Source organism: Falco peregrinus, chromosome 4 (assembly GCF_023634155.1).
Source record: "Falco peregrinus isolate bFalPer1 chromosome 4, bFalPer1.pri, whole genome shotgun sequence".
NCBI lineage: Eukaryota > Metazoa > Chordata > Aves > Falconiformes > Falconidae > Falco > Falco peregrinus.
Window position 1 is genome coordinate 39758727 of NC_073724.1, and position 17625 is coordinate 39776351.

General features: G+C 36.0%; 1 protein-coding gene across 2 annotated transcripts in view; it reads left to right on the plus strand.

Moving 5' to 3' along the window:
• Positions 1–17625, plus strand: part of USP9X (ubiquitin specific peptidase 9 X-linked) — a 106324-nt gene that overhangs the window by 86706 nt on the left and 1993 nt on the right. For both annotated transcript variants that reach the window (XM_055802311.1, XM_055802312.1), the window contains exons 34-44: positions 1665–1806; positions 1983–2733; positions 3261–3384; positions 4774–4999; positions 6067–6196; positions 9393–9578; positions 11246–11466; positions 12547–12635; positions 15219–15375; positions 15827–16039; positions 16482–16577. In XM_055802311.1, the coding sequence (XP_055658286.1) occupies positions 1665–1806; positions 1983–2733; positions 3261–3384; positions 4774–4999; positions 6067–6196; positions 9393–9578; positions 11246–11466; positions 12547–12635; positions 15219–15375; positions 15827–16039; positions 16482–16577 (2335 nt within the window). The remainder of the gene's footprint in view (positions 1–1664; positions 1807–1982; positions 2734–3260; positions 3385–4773; positions 5000–6066; positions 6197–9392; positions 9579–11245; positions 11467–12546; positions 12636–15218; positions 15376–15826; positions 16040–16481; positions 16578–17625) is intronic.

Sequence of the window (17625 nt, forward strand, 5' to 3'; positions counted from 1 at the left end):
ATATAGGGTATGTAAAAAAATCCCCACCCACACCAAATCAGACTGAAAGTCTGTAACCCACTGGTCTTGATGGTGGTGTTCAATGACAAATGCTTAGTGAAGGAATAGAACTAGACATTATACAGTTGTACTTCTCTAGACTTTTTCTTTTATATCTCTTTTGAGGTGGATGATTAAAATTGTGTGCAAGATTCAAGATGACCTAATGATGGACTTTGTTCTTCTTCAACAATTGGCATTTTTATTATCATGTTAAATTTTATATGACTAACAGTTGGCCTTCTTACTGTTCACTACATCTTTCAGATCATGTGCAATTCTTAAACAATATAGATTTTTCTGCACATTAAAATTGCAAATTATCTTTATTGTGAAAGTTGACCATTTACTGTTACCCTTCTGTTAGCAATTAAAATACAGGGAAAAACACTGATACAAACTTGATTGTGGTAATCTTTCAACTTCAGTTGAGCTCATGTGTGAATTAGAAGAACTTGTAAGTGGAACATCATAAGTTTCATGGGTTAAAATGTATGACCAGAAGTAAGTTGAAATAGTGCAAGATAAAAGGAAAGCACTGGTTTTATTTGATATGCAATGGGTAATTAAATGGATGATACAGATGTGAAGCAATGTGAGTTAACTTTCATTCCTGATATTATGTACTATCCTGAAGTATCACCTGTCTCTTTGGAACTCTACTGGATTTGCATAATGTACTTAATAAAAATGTTACTCTGATTATAGTTTAGAGAGGAGAAAACTGATGATAAACTATTGGATTGGGGTGTGACAGATTAACAGCCTTTCTAAATTTGTAAGTTACATAATAGATGAATGAATATTACTGTCTTGGTTGAAGTGTTTCTAAATATTAATTTATTCACTTTTATAAAACCCTTTGTATGCTTGATTGCATATCAGAGAAACAAACCCTGCAGGGTTATGTGGGAATAGATGCAACTTTTTAAATTTATTCATTACTTTATCTTTTAAAAAAAAAAAAAAAATTGTTTCCAAGATGTCTTAACTGGTTGTTTCTTCAGCATTGCTGGTTCATTGCTAGGAATTTGTTTGAAGGTTATACCAGAACACAGTAAGTCAGTCAGTCATAAATATGCAAAGTGATTTTATGAAGACAGCTATTCAGATTTTTTTAGACAGAAAAATAAAAAGGCTTTTGTGGTTTTTTTTTTTTAGTTGGAATGTTTTGAACTGTTGTCTTTAGGTATGATACAATATTTGTGTTTCAGTCTAATACCTGACAATAAAGGAAAAAGTACACTCACTACTCTGCTATCTGTGCTTCTCTACCAGCTTGAGTTAGCCAAGTCTGTTAGCTGCTTTAAAAACAAGATGTGCTAAAAGATTCAACTTCCACGATCTTTTCAGTGAACTTGAGACATACAAGTCGTTTCTATGATCTTCATAAAATAACTATAGTTAGTGCAGATCAAAAAATACAGTATGCTGACACTGTAACGTAATTGTAGGAAGACTGCAATATAAAAGAGTTCAGTTCTTTTTTTTACTGCTTAAGCCCTTTTGCCAGAAGTTGACATGAAATGCTGAGTAAAACTTTTGCCGTAGGGTGCTATGTAGCACCTGTGAAAAAAGTTAAATATGTTCCTACCTTTCTTTTACATCTGTCTGTTCATTGGTAGGTACGAATGCGAGGAATCCTTCACAACTCTGAATGTAGATATAAGAAATCACCAAAACCTCCTTGATTCTTTGGAACAGTATGTCAAAGGAGACTTATTGGAAGGTGCAAATGCATATCATTGTGAAAAATGCAACAAAAAGGTAATGATTCCTTATATATTAAATTTGTGTACAACTGTGATGTTATAGCCGTATTAAGTTCAGTCTTAGTTCATGTTCAGGGAGGGAAGTTACTCTTTTAATTACTGAATATGCTTTTTGGTAGGAGTGCATGAATGGAAACTGAATAGCTGATGACTGTTCATGTCTTCTTTCAGGTTGATACAGTGAAACGCTTGTTGATAAAGAAGTTGCCTCCAGTTCTTGCAATCCAGTTGAAACGATTTGACTATGACTGGGAAAGGGAATGTGCAATCAAGTTCAATGATTATTTTGAATTTCCACGAGAGCTGGACATGGAACCATACACGGTGGCAGGTGTAGCTAAATTGGAAGGAGATGATGTAAATCCGGAAAATCAGATAATACAAAATGAACAGTCTGAAAACGAACACTCTGGGAGCACAAAATACAGGCTTGTTGGTGTACTTGTACACAGTGGCCAGGCCAGTGGTGGACACTATTACTCTTATATTATCCAGAGGAATGGTGGAGATGGTGAGAAGAATCGATGGTACAAATTTGATGATGGGGATGTGACAGAGTGTAAAATGGATGATGATGAAGAAATGAAAAATCAGTGTTTTGGTGGAGAATACATGGGAGAAGTATTTGATCACATGATGAAGCGTATGTCCTACAGGCGCCAGAAGAGGTGGTGGAATGCCTATATTCTTTTTTATGAACGTATGGACACAATAGACAAAGATAATGAACTAATAAAATATATTTCAGAACTTGCTATCACCACTAAACCCCATCAGATTAAAATGCCATCAGCCATTGAACGAAGCGTACGGAAGCAGAACGTGCAGTTCATGCATAATCGTATGCAGTACAGCCTAGAATATTTCCAGTTCATAAAGAAGTTGCTTACTTGTAATAGTGTCTACTTAAATCCTCCTCCAGGTTAGTATGTTACTAAAATAATTACGGATTAGTTTCTTGCAAGAAGAGCTCTGATTTGTCTTGTCAAGTATTTGTCTAGCCAGTGAAAATTATGTGTACTCTGCTTTGAATACTCTTGTCTTTCTGGAATTCTGCGGTTAAACATCTCTTGTTGAGTTGTTCAGCAGTGATAACATGCCAGAATATTTGGCAAAAAATACTTTGATAATCAAATTATCAACGGTTATTCAACATATGTACTAAGTCATATTAAAATACTGAAGTTTGTGGGTTGTTCTGCTGAAGACAGTTCACAAAGGTAAGATGCTATATTTCTAAAAATCAAACATACGTTAGTCTCAGTGTACCTGTCTTAAAGCTTATATTTTTGAATGACACGTTGTAGAAGCTAGAGGCTGTTTTGATCAAGTTTCTTGTTAAAATTGGAACACAATGTCAAGACAAAACAGTAATCTGGAATAAGTTAAATTTTTGAAAGTAAATTGCTTTTACTTTGTCTACATATGAGTATTTTGATTTTTCTTTAGGACAAGATCATCTGTTGCCTGAAGCAGAAGAAATAACTATGATTAGTATTCAGCTTGCTGCTAGATTTCTCTTCACCACAGGATTTCATACAAAGAAAATAGTCCGTGGCCCTGCTAGTGATTGGTATCTTGTCTTTTATCAACAGTTACAGTTTTGGAAGTTTGTCTGTCAAAAGATCCCAGTTATATACATATGACAGTAAAAGGTGGTAGTGGTCTGTCCTTTTTTTCCTCCTTCCTCCAAATACGTGGTCAAGGCGCACATGAAAGCGGGGGGAAATTTGAACAGAAAATACTGGGAAGAAACTGAGCCTTAAAATAAGCTAGTGAGCTGAACAGCTTCAAAGTTCATTTTCAAACAGACCTTAAATCTACCTTTTGTCTGTCTTTTAAAAAGAACAAAGGAGTAGAATCTATTGCTAGTGCAAAACTAATATGTTATGTATTACAAGTAATTCAGAATGGTTTGTTCGTGGTTTGAGTAGTTTTAAACAAAGGTTCTTTCAACCTGTTTTTGCAGCTTATATTTGTATTCTGTTTCTGAAATACATATATATAGTCTTCTAGACTCTTAGCAGAGCTTTATGTACATTGCTGTGAGGCCTGTAATTCAAATCTGTAGTATAACAACAATACAATCTTACTCATAGCACCACAGCATTTTAGTCTTTAAGCTAGGTTATTCTGTTTTGGGGAGGGGAGTGTGGGTACCTGCTGGTAGAACTAGAGAGAAAATACAGCATTCATGATGACCAGTAGTTTACCAGCTACTTGTGAGTAGTTGTGTAATACATGGCAGGTACGTACAAGTTTTTCTCCAACAGCAGCTTTCAGAGTAGCCAAGTTACTCCTGTTATTTTAAGAGATCAAGAGGAGTTCAAATATTGCTGTGGGAAGGAGGACAGAGTCACATAGGACCCTCTCTGGAACAGATATTTTACTGTTTGGATGGTTGGTTTGTGGATTATTTTTTTTAGATCTGTAAGTGGGAATGTAAATTCCTGATAGGTTACATACTTAGTTACTTGTCTTAGACACAGCTCGTGAAATCCACCTCACTGCTCCACTCCCCCCAAGTCCCAGTACAAAGGGAATGATAGCTGCCACTTTAGGACCTGCTTTGGGTAGTAAGTTTGAGAATTAGGGGATGTAATCCTGTCTTAGTTCTTACAGGTGATAGAAGTAAAAAGCTACAGTTAAATGTTAAATTTTAAATCAAAGTATCTTTTTTATATGTGATTGCTAGTAACAGAGAGTATTGCTCTAGAAACTGCCCACGGTAGAGGGGTTGGAACTTGATGATCTTTAAGGCCCCTTCAAATGCTAACCACTCTGTGATTCTACTGTGTAACTACACTTTATCTGATTTGTAAGCATTTTATGAGCAAAAATGTTTGGGGGGATCACCTTTAACATGTATTTTCTTCAAATTCTGTAAAAGAATGTGTCTGCCAGAATTCATTAATGTCTGCATTTGGTCATAATTTCTCAGCTGTATCATTTTCTGTTTCAGGTATGATGCATTATGCATCCTTCTTCGTCACAGCAAGAATGTACGCTTTTGGTTTGCACACAATGTCCTTTTTAACGTTTCAAACCGTTTCTCTGAATATCTTTTGGAATGCCCTAGTGCAGAAGTGAGGGGTGCATTTGCAAAACTTATAGTATTTATTGCACATTTTTCATTGCAAGATGGACCATGTCCTTCACCTTTTGCCTCTCCTGGACCTTCCAGTCAGGTATTTAATTTTCTAACAAAATCCTTTTGAAACTTATTCTTACTTATTCATTGTAAGTATTTAATGTAAAGTAAATTCTGGAGTAGGTGCATCAGTGTTGACAGGAAAGCTGTACAGTTCATTTTGCGCTACATAACATGATGTAACTCAACCAGTTTTTGTGAGGAGTTAGTGGTTCGGTTTCCCCTCGCTTCTAAGTCTTTGTGAAGACTGAGTTGAGCTGTGAGTGAGATCTGCAAAATAAAAGCAGTGGCTTATTATAAAGTAACTGTGTAGGGGAATGGGACCCTTGGTTTTCCATTTGGAATTTAAAAAATAGACAAAAAGCCATACAAAAAGCATGAAAGCATGCAAGAGTTACCCGTGGTTTCTTCCCCTATATCCTGCAACATTGATGTTGTCAAAAATGTAACTTTTGCACAGAAGTACACAATGAATTGCCTAGTTTTATACACCTAGAACTGACAAACAAAAAAGGCAAAATCTTAATGTCATATTTATCATAACAAACGTGGGTTTGGACTGTATTAAAATTTAAAAGATCAACTTTTTTGAACCTTTGCTTTGTCATGTTTTTAATGTCTGCAGTAAGATACTTTTAGTTTGTATGGTTTCACTTCTCAGAATCTTTTCACTACTGTATCCAGTCAAAGAACTTGTATTTAGTTAGTTACATATGTTTTGACAGTGTATTTTTCATGAGGTGTTTGAGATACACCTGTAGAGGTGATTTGGTTGTCTGTCTTAGTCTATGAAGCTCACAGCAGAACTGCATGTGCTTTTCTGAGCATTTAAGCCTAGCCGCTGTTGGAGAAAAAATAGAGTTAAAAACTTCTAGATTTGCATAATTTCTTGTACTTGCGTGGTATTTAGTGATGGGAGGCTTACTCCCTGCATGTCTGTCTGTGTCTTTCTGTGAGATACAGAAGACTAACCAGCTGCTGGTATTTTGAAGCTTGTATGAATCCTATACCTTTTAACTAGTTCTGTTTTCTGCCATAGTAGAAAGTATAAACTAAATAAAGATTTGATAGTTCAACCACTAATATTAGAACTTTTTTTTATAGGCTTATGATAACTTAAGTTTAAGTGATCACTTGCTGAGAGCGGTACTAAATCTTCTAAGAAGGGAAGTATCTGAACATGGACGCCATTTGCAGCAGTATTTCAATCTGTTTGTGATGTATGCTAATCTAGGTAAGAAAATTACACTTTTACTGGTGACACTAATGAACTGGGTTTTAACAGCTGTCCAGTTACACAGGTAACCGTAGGAGAATCCCGGTTTTTAGCCTTAGACAGATTATTATCATTAAATATATAAATGCTCTATAGAGCATCTGTATTCCTTCAGTTCGGAGTCTGAGGCTTTAGTCTTCCATCCTTGGAAGATCAACACAAGGAGCTTGAAGCAGTAAGACTGTGTCCTTCTGGGAGGCTGTGGGGGTGGAAAAATGGCAAGAGAGATGATGCTTTGTTCAGGGCTCATTTGCAGGGAGGTCATGAGACCAAAGAAGCATGTGGGGTTGTTAACTGGTTTGAGCCTGAAAAAGTTGATGAAGATAAAAGTTCAAAAATGAGAGAGGTGCATGATTTTCCTTTATGGAAATGTTGATATAGTTGTGCTTTGTCTGTATAGTCTGACTATGCGCTTTCAGTATTAATTTCTCTTTAGTTCACTTTTGAAGTTCATAGCTATGAATGCAAAACACTGGTTCTGTATCTGTCTTCCCTTGAAAGACTCTGCGAGGCTGAGGAAATAGCTCAGTCTGTATGTATTCTGAGACATCACTGCTTGCCAGAGTGCTTTCACCATAGACATCATATGAGGTAAAAAGAATGCAAGAATTTGGAAATTAGACTATAAATTTAATCAGATGTTGTAGTTCCTCCAAGATAAACAGGCAAAAAAGCCAGTGTTTTTGCAGTATAGGAAGGCTTAAGTAAAGTTATCCCAGGTTTGAGACGGCGATTCTTGTCATAAAGATCGGTCCCCTAAATTTTCTGATGAAAGATTAAATTAGAGATTGTGATCACAAATGAATGTTTATTTTTAGCATCCTACTAGTCTTGCATTCAACATCTACGTGTATTTGCAGGTGTTATGCTTAAGACACATTATACGTATGCTATAATGTAAGATTGAGGTGGTGGTGGACATGAAATACTGGCTGTGGCACTTCCAGCATCACCACTTTCTCTTCAGCATCTTATTTGTATTCAGCATTTTGAAAATAGAAATAAGTATAGATTTATAAAAATCTATATAATCTATATAAAAACTTGTATTAAATTCTGGATTATGTATCTCTCCATAGAAGGTCACTAGCCTGTATACTAAGAATAGAATAAAACAGTGCTAATAGTATCTGAAGCAAGTATTCCAAACAAAAATCGTTTTTGCAATTAATGGGAACAGGACTGATCTCAGGTTCAAATGAACAGCTGTAATCATGCTTTCTCTTAATATTACCAGCATGTTGAAAATCAATTGATGATTGATTGAATAAACTGTTTCTCAGGTAGGTTAATCCATTGCTGCTTTATATATTTGCCCTGGGGAAGAGCAATTAAGAGTAATAAAATGCAAGACAAGTGAATAAAGGTTTATTTTTACACTCTCAGATTGATGAGGGTAGTCACAGGTCTGTATCTAGTTTGTATCTACATTTTTACAGTTATTAGGGTCATCTTCTTCTGTTGGGGGACCATTTCTATTTCACATGTGGTAGCCTACGTGACAAAGCATCTATCTCTACAGCAAGTTCTAAACCAGATACAATATTCTTCCGTAGTGGTAGTCTATTACACTCTCCCTTTTACTGTAATACAAGATATTTTCATCCTTTTATGTAAAGTAGTGTTAAGTTAGGAGATCCAGTTCCCTTGGAATTTTTACAAAATGCCCATAATACCGAGCAGCTCAGTGATAGCTGGTTATCAGCTCATGCAGGCAAGTTATAAATGTGAGCTTCTGTTAAGGTCTTTGTGGCTAAAATGTTAAGCAAACGTATCAGTCCAAATGGAGTTATTTCACTATTTCCACATAGAACACACACACAGAGTTCTGGAAGCTTTCATGTGGGTAGGCAGTTTTAAAGGAATGTAATGTCCTATCTGTAAAACTAATTTAGGCAGTTGTGTTAATTTAATTTCACCTGTAACGTATGTTGCTTTCATGTACTTTGTCTATGAAATCATTATCTGTCAGGCAGGGTTCTGTCATGACCCCCAGAGTGGACTTAATTTCATTATAGAGAGATGCAATTCTCCTGCTCTAACTTACCTCTTCTTCTTTACTACCTTTTTGTAGTCAGTCAGTGCAGTTGAAGCCTCTGACTAGGAAAGCACTCAGAAGTCAGATGGGAAAGCGTAACTAAAGTTTATTTGTGGGTCTGACCATTACCAGTCTACCCTGCAAAGATAAACATGGAAATATTAAGCAGTTGTGCTTGTCGTTGCTGTTACCTGAAGGCTTCTGCATGCATGTAGTCATTCAGCAAAAGCCACAGTACGTCATTCCTGCAGCACCCCAAGTTCTGTGAGAAAGATTAAACTGTCTGATATTTTGAGAAATCATATTGTTCGCATCAAAGCAAGTGAGAAATCAGTTCTACAAAGGATGTAACTACAAAACTATCTGATATAATGAGAAAGATACTATAAAGAGCTCTAATAAGGTGCTATCTGGATTCCACCTTATCAGGACGATGGTAGGTAAGGTCCAGTTTGTATTTCCAAATCAGAAAAAACTTAGAAATAAATGAAAAATCATGACTTTTAACCAAACTGAGAAGAAGAGTAGAAGATCAAAAGGGGCATACCAAATTTTTACTGGTAAGTACTTGTACAGTATTTGCAAGGTATTCTTGCAGTGAAACTAGCTGTGTGTTTGGATTTTTTGTTTGGGTTTGGAGACTTTCTCATTTTGCTTGTTGGGGTTTTTTTTAATTGATTTTATCACTCTTACTAAGCTTATTTCATAGTATGGCACCGTTGGAAATGTCTTAAATTTGTAATTTGTATATCTAGGATGTAGTGGAAAAAAAATGAAATACACTGTGGGGGTGTTCATCCTGTCCTGGGCATGACAATGAAAAGATTAATTCTTTGTCCAAAAGACTTCTCTGAGGCTTTGCTGTTAACACAGATGTTAGTTACTTAAGTGCTAATGAGCGCTGTTAAGAAATTGTAGTCATTTATAACTCCGCTTCAATGTGATTTTTCAACTGAACATAATTTTCTTCTGCATCGTTACTGATTTGATTATTCTTTTTCCTCAGAAAGTATAAATGAGGGTTTTAATAAAACCCAGCAACTGAAAAGTTATCAATCATGTAAACAGTAGTTATTTTTCTTTTTTTTTTTCCTTCCTGCCCTGCCACCCATGAAGGTGTAGCAGAGAAGACACAACTTCTGAAACTAAATGTTCCTGCAACCTTCATGCTTGTGGCTCTGGATGAGGGTCCAGGTCCTCCAATTAAATACCAGTATGCTGAACTGGGGAAGCTATACACTGTTGTGTCGCAACTGATCCGTTGTTGCAATGTGTCATCGCGGATGCAGTCTTCTATCAATGGTATCGTGAATTTTAAGTTTTCCTTTGGTTGGTTGAATATACCAGTAAATGTCTCTTGTGCATATTTAGCTTTATGTGTGAAATGGATTAGCTGGAAAAATGTTTCTTTTATGTTTAGCAGCTCCTTTTGTTTAAAAGACGGAAATCTTGGTCATAAGCAAAGTTGGTTTGCTATACTGAAAAGCACCAGACAGAAATCTGTTCTGTATTTTATGTGTCTTGGCTTATTCCTTAAAACAACTGAGTAGTAAAGTAGTAGTTTGTTGATCACAGAATAGTAATGATTTTGGAAAGTCTAAAGCTCATTGTAAAGAGTTGCATAAAGATCTTTTGATTCAGAGTAGGCAATAAAAGATTACTTTCATGTTACAAGTACAGAAGTAATCTGTACAGGAAACAATAGCAGGCTTTGAAATAGCTAATACTGCTTATCAGTAAAGAGGTCTTGCATTGTTGTGGATAGCTCTTGAAAATGATTTGGTGCTTGTTCACAGTCAGGATGACAAACAGAAGCCAGCACTTTATAAAAGAACCAGTTAGAAATCGGTGAACCACAGAGTAAATAATTAATATCTCCAGTAGTTCAATACAGTGCAGTTATTTTTGAGAAATAGTGTCAGAATATTGGGCTACATGGACTTCGTAGCCTGTATATGTACGCGTTCTGTTAAGCGTATTTTAGCACACCTAATCGGGAATCTGTAGAGAAGCTATTTAATGGCAGACTCACTACAGCTTGATGATATAGCCAGGCTATAAAGTCAATAGGCTAAATGTGCTATAGTAAGATTAATGAACTGAAAATTTTACTGTGCTGTAATAAGCTTCAGAACCATTTGGCCATTTTGATTTTGTTTTGTTTCCAGCGCATTATTACATGCTTAGACTGACAATTTTTTCTGCCTATGAAAAATAATTGTATATTCACTGCATTCATAATGTACTAAAAAAAAATTACTGTGTACAAACATTACTCTTGACTACTAATTATGATTACTGTTTGCAGAGTAAAGTTGTTTCTTGCTTTAGCATATTAAACTAGGAAGGTTGTCCCTTGGACTTCTGGGCATCTTCAGACAACTCAAAACACTGCTAAATTTAGAAACATCAGGAGAAAATCAACAATCTTTCCATATACAAAATGAAGCTTAATAAATAAGAGACATTAGTTTTTATTCTTTCAAGAGTTACTTCTGTCTGCACTCTAGAGGTTCAGACATGATTGTTCTGACATAGTTATTCCTCTGAACCCTTTCCAGTTGCCTGGTGAAGTAAATAGACCTTGTGTCCCAAAACATTATATAGATTTGGGCTGTGTTATGCAAGCAGTGAAGCAGACAGATTCAGGAGATGAAGAGGATTTCACTGAATAAACTCTCAGTAATTTCTTTTCTTGCATATGAATGTGTCTCCAGCTGTTCAGCGTTGATTGTCACTGCATCATCTGAGAGGGAGAAGTAGCTCTCTCAGGCAACCAACCGTCAGGCTTCATACAACTTCAGAAAGCTTAGTTATTTCATACCATAGTGTTTTTCAAAGAAAATCAGCTCTTGGGGTTGGGTTTTTCTCCATCTAGTGTTTCTTGATGTTACACCAATTTATGTTTTGTTCTGTCTGCACTGAAAGTACTTCAGTACCTTTTCATCTGTAATAACTGTTTGTTCTAGGTAATCCCCCGCTTGCCAACCCTTATGGTGATCCTAATCTATCTCAGCCTATAATGGCACTTCAGCAGAACGTAGCAGACATTTTGTTTGTGAGAACTAGTTATGTGAAGAAAATTATTGAAGATTGCAGCAACTCTGAAGAGACCATCAAGTTGCTTCGTTTCTGCTGCTGGGAGAATCCTCAGTTTTCTTCCACTGTCCTCAGTGAACTTCTTTGGCAGGTAAAAATAAAAAGTGAGGAGAAAGATGGGAATATAAATGTGTATGATGTAAGATTATATATGTATATATAGGAATGTTGTATTAAATACTGAACAGGTGTCTGATAGACTTTCCTTAAGATGGCATTCTCTGTCAGTATTTATGTTCACAGGTCTATACATCGTGTTGAGTACTATGAGAAGTCCTTTTATGAGTTTAGGAAAGCAGTCAACCTTTTATGAGTTAGAAACAGTATGTTAAGGATGGAAAATAAGACTGAGGTGGTCTTTATGTATTGCAGGAGCATTCCTAAAGCTTTTCTGTCATTATCCATAAAAGAGCTGCTTGTGTTGCATGGAAGGCTAGAATCATTTCCCAGGATCTCCCCTGTATTTCTTTTGAATATGTTCATAAGGTTCTTTTTTACAAGTCTGCAGAACGTACTTGGCTTCAGGCTCAGGAAAGAATCTTTGGGACTGTCTTGTTTTTCCTTTCTAATTTCTGTAAGGTTAGTCTAATTTCTGTAAGGTTTTTCCAGTCCAAATAATTTTTTTTACTTCCATTATCTCATCTTTATATTCACCCTTTTGGGTATTTTTCCATGTAAACATAACATATTTCTGTGTCCTTTTGTTTGGCGCTTGAAAGAGAATCATAATAAAAATCACTTTAGCCGTGTATTTTACACTTAAGGATAACCTTTGAAAATAAACTTTGAACATATTGCCTAAAAGTAGCAATATCAGTGAAAAATATCATTTTGTAGTTTTGCTTTTCTAAACACATTTTTTAAGGTAGCTTCTTTAGCATCTCATGCTTATGGCTTCAGATGAGTTGTGTTAGAAAATCATGAGGAGACACTTTGCCCTTTACAAAATCTACTATATTTAAAAATAAAACAAAAACCCAAAAAACCCACACACACCCCAAAAACCCTGAGACAATCAGCTTGTTTGTTTTAAAGTATGCATTTTATCTTGAAATATCCTAGAAATTACAGTAAACTTCGCTTCAGATGAATTGTGTTCTTGCACTGCACCATCTAATCTGCATGCTTCAAGGAATGCTTTCTTACATTCTCTGCTTTTTTACTTTTTAAGGTTGCTTATTCATACACGTATGAGCTTCGACCTTATTTGGATCTGCTTCTGCAGATCCTGTTAATTGAGGACTCTTGGCAAACTCACAGGTTAGTATTTACCTGTCTTTTTATAATTCAAGATTATTGTGCTTTGTACAGCTTGTTTCTGCAGTGGATCTGTTGCTAATCCTTTCAAGAGGTTTGTTTTAAATATATATTAAATCAAAATACAGAAATAAAGCCCTTCCCCCCCCCCCCCCCCCTTATCTCAATTTTTGTGATAAATTAAAATTTCTTCACCTTGAATTTCCTTTTTATGGAGAAATTTGTTACTTAGTCCTAAACCCCAAAGGTATTTCACATAGAAGAGAATGTGCCATTTAGCTAAACTCATTGATACTTGTTGTGAGATGCATTCATTCTTGGAAACATCTCATTCAAGAGGGTCCAGCAATAGTCTGGTCTTACTAAAAGCATGTCAGTCATAGTGATGCCAAGACATGCATGAAGTGTAAACTTGGGAGAAAAACATACTTCATACATAAATACTCTCTACATCTTCACATTTGAAGATAATTTTAACTTTAATATATTAAAACATTAAGTTTCAAACCTAATTTTGGTATGTCTAAAGAATAAGGCTTTTGAAGCAGAGATTAAAAAAATGTAATTATTGCAATTACTGTTTGCAAGAATAGTCAATCTTTCAGAAGTTTTGTATAGAAGTAGTAGTAGGTGAGGTAACAGAAAGGTTGTCAGCGTGCTACCTGTCAGTATTTCAAAATCTCAGTTTCATAAGTGAATATAGGTAGTATCAGATTTACTAAAAAATTTGTGACCATGTGTCATACAACATTGAAAATACTTTCAGTAAGAGCACAGTTGCCATGTGCAGCAAAGGTATTGGAGTGAACTCGTGTACTTAACCTGTAGAAGTAGACTGCGCTCTTAGGATTTTATCAGTTGGCTAGCCTTACTTTAGAAGATGACTCTTAAAAGAAGATGGTGGTTTGGCTTAACTGTGCTGCAAAACACGAAGACTGAGTTGGAGGGATTTCTTCATTTTCTTTACAGAAATTACAGCTTAGGTAAGGGACGAGAATACCCTTTATACATAGGCTTTTCGGTTTTGCATATATATGTATATGTAACGCACATGTAATGCAGTTTGTTTGTATTTTCTTCCTGATAAACAAATACTTCCAGAAGATGTCTTTAAGTCCACAGAACACTGGAGGATGGGCATACATTACTAGATGTAAAGTAATAAGTTTTAGGGTGGAAGCGCAGGTGAGACATAATAGAAGTGGTTGTTTGCGATGGTGCTATGTTGGGAAAAATGGGTGTGAAGGAGGCTGAATGTTGTAGTATGGCTTTCACTGTAACTGGAGACGTACATCACTGCATATTCAAGATTGCAGTCTCAGGAATAGCAGTGTTTGTTGGAGTTGTGTTGGGCTTCAACAGAAGGGTATTAAGTAGCAGCTGTCATCCGCTGATTTCTTGCTGCCAGTTCCGGCAGTAGCTTGAAGTACTGGTCTCTGTCCTGTTCTTGTTTGCTGTGATAAACATAAGAGGTTTAGTGATCTTTGTTGTCTCGTTCAAAAAAACCCACCGAAAAAACCAAACCAAACAAAAAAAGAAAACAACAAATAACGTAACTGTCCATAGTAAATGATATTATCTTCTAACTCTTAGAAAACAAACACCTGGTCTTAGGCAGCATGCATCCTTCAGTGCTCCTTGTATTCTTGTACTGTGAGATGGCTGCTGCTGTTCCTTGACATCAGACCTGCTCTCAGAAACGTCTCTTGATTTGACAAGTTCCAATGCCAAGTTTGGGATAATAGTGTACAAGTACTATTAAGTTAAATCAGCTGAAGTAAAAGCTCATCATCACTTTACAGATGGAGTCTAGGTTGCTGGTGGCCTGGAGTCTATTCACTGACCGTTGCCAGGGCTATGAGGAAAGAGGGCAGCTGCTTTTCTTACAGCGAGTGTAGCTCTTCAAGTGTAGGTTCTGGGCTGCCCTCTGACTTTTTTTCAAAGCCAAAAGTATGTCAGTTCTCAATCCTTGCACAGTTTCAGGGTGACAGTTAATTCCTCTACTCCTTGTTCAAGAGCAGAAGGCACAGAAAGTAGGCTTAGTTCCAGGGAGTGCCCAAGTCCCTTAGGCCCATGCACAAATACGTACTATTTGTGCCTCTTCAGAGGAACTGCATCTAAAAGACCCTATCTTTGAGAAGCATAACTGTAACGTAAGTAACCCTTCTGCTGAGGATTTAACTGTTATGGTTCTGTAAGGACCTGTTGGGCTAACAGGTCTGTTTTGTAAATGCAGCTGATTTTTAAAAATCAGTAACAAAAATTGACCAGTTGAAGTTGATTGCTGTGATTAGAATAATCATACTTGTATGTTATGTATCTTATTCAGAGTTTAAATATTACCAATGTTTAAATATTTTAACGTTAATACTTAAATACTTACAATATTTAAATGTTATATATGTGATGTGTAAAGTTAGCTTTGTGATTTTAAAAAACCCTCTTTACTAAAACCAGAAGTCAGAATATGAGCTATCCCTTTTATAATTACATTGTAAGTGAAGCCCTAATTCAAATACTAAAACTTGTAACACAGAGTTTTGGGTTGTGTGTTTTTTGGGGTTTGTTTGTTTGTTTGTTTTTTAGGATTCACAATGCACTTAAGGGAATCCCGGATGACAGGGATGGACTTTTTGACACCATTCAGCGCTCTAAGAATCATTATCAGAAGAGAGCTTACCAGTGTATAAAGTGCATGGTAGCTCTCTTCAGCAACTGTCCTGTAGCCTACCAGATCCTTCAGGTGATAATGTTAATTCTGTTTCTTGTTGCTTTTTTACCCAGTTCTGTGTTGCAAAACCAAAACAAAACCACAACACAAAAAACCAAAACACACAAAAAAACCCACAACACAAAAGACCCCACACCTTTATTCAGTTTTCGTCATCTAGATGAAATTACAGCTTCCACATACAACTCATTTGAACCTTCCTTTATCAGAAGGTCAGTGTATGGGACTGAGAGAGCAATTTGGTTAAACTTGTACTCATGATTCTGTGATACAGCTGCAAATCCACAGACTTAATTTCAAATCTGAAGTTTTATTTCTGCAAAAAAGGATATGTTGTAGAGTCTTTTAAGCATCAGCATGTGTTATTGTTTGTTCACTGATAGCTGATGCATAGGAAGGGTAAAGTATTTCTATTTTGAAGAATAAAGAAAATAATTTTGAATTGTTAATTTTCCATCTGCAGAGCAATGGAGATTTGAAAAGAAAATGGACCTGGGCAGTAGAATGGCTTGGAGATGAGCTTGAGCGTAGACCATACACTGGCAATCCCCAGTACACCTATAATAATTGGTCTCCACCAATACAAAGCAATGAAACATCAAATGGCTACTTCCTAGAGAGATCACACAGTGCTAGAATGACTCTTGCAAAAGCTTGTGAACTCTGCCCAGAGGAGGTACAGTATTAATACGTATGGTAAAAAAATGGAGTAAAGTGCTTCTGTAATTAACCTTAGCAATAGTCTCTGGTCATTATAGAGGTAACACATTTTGTAAGTATTTTATAAATACAGATTTCTATTTTTGTTGGCTTCAGTTACATACTCCTGTGCATTTTTCCACTTTATTACTGTTTCTGTAGACATCTCTCACTGAAAGAATTAGCAGTATAGAATTGAAACTGACCATTTAAAGTAGATTATGAATGGGTCTGCTTTTCCAGTAATACGTTGATAGTGGGAATTTTTATGTAGTACAGTACAAGCTGTGGGTGACATGATGGGGTGGGATTTTTCTCCAAGCATGTCTGAAACAATCACTTGCATGTGGGATTGGTTCTAGATAGAATCATCATAATATGTTTTACCTAAGTAAATTAAATGTTTTTTCAAACTTCAGGAACCAGATGATCCTGATGCCCCAGATGAGCACGAGTCTTCTCCACCTGAAGATGCTCCACTATATCCCCATTCGCCTGGTTCCCAGTACCAACAGGTAAAAGCTTAGAGATGAACCGATTATTCAGGTTAGCTTTTGGGCTTTTTAGCATTTATGGTAACTTAAATTATAGGCATTTAGCCAGAAGCATGTTACTATCAAATATCATACTTGGAGGAATAAAGGTAAACCTGCATTTTGCCAGGAACAGTTTCACCATCCGTTTCAGGTGAGAATTTTAATGTTTCCAGATCAGGAATTAATCATCCACAGAAAGAGTAGGGGACAGATGTCATCAGTCTAGTGCATACTGAATTTGATTCTGTCATATTTGTTGACATTGATAATATTTTTTTGGATTTCTAGTTTTTAAATAGAGAATCAAGCCTCGAGGCCTGGATTTTAGTCTGAGTAACTGGAAGGTTTTCAGAAAAACACAGATAGCTTTGTTACATCTGATTTGTGCTATGAACACTTACCTTTAAAGCTGAAGTATATGTAAAATCTAAATCTGTTTTTATGTTATGTGGCCGCTTTGGAAATATTTTTCAGTGGAAAAGCCATTTCTGAAAGAAATCATAACCAGTTTTTTTATTGAATTGAGTAAATTAGTAGATCCCCCACTTAGTTGCCATTTTTTGTTCCAATTAATTTTATATATTCCAAATCGGCTAATTTAATTTCCTTTCCTGCCCAAACCCATTTTCCCCTCCATTTTGCTTTCCTTACTTGCCGTTCTCAGCAGAGCAGTTGGTAAGTCATGCAGATTTTCCCACTCCTTTCTGAGCTCCTGAGTTCAGACACATACTGTAACCTCACCGTTATCCGTGTGATGTGTTCACTTTCTTGCAAGAGATGGCATTTCTCACTAATACACACAATCGTCATATTCCTAGTTTCTCCACAGTTGGTTAAGCTCTGCAAAACTACAGCTAAATGAGATGTTTTCATTTGCCAGGTGACTTTTTAAATAGGGGCAGAGCACCTGCAGAAAACTACTGGTCTAGATTTCATTCAGTTCTGTAATATTAAAGTTTTCTCTCTTAAAAATTGAAGTATGCTTCATTAATACAGATATGCTTTTTACATCATCTTGGGGAAAAAA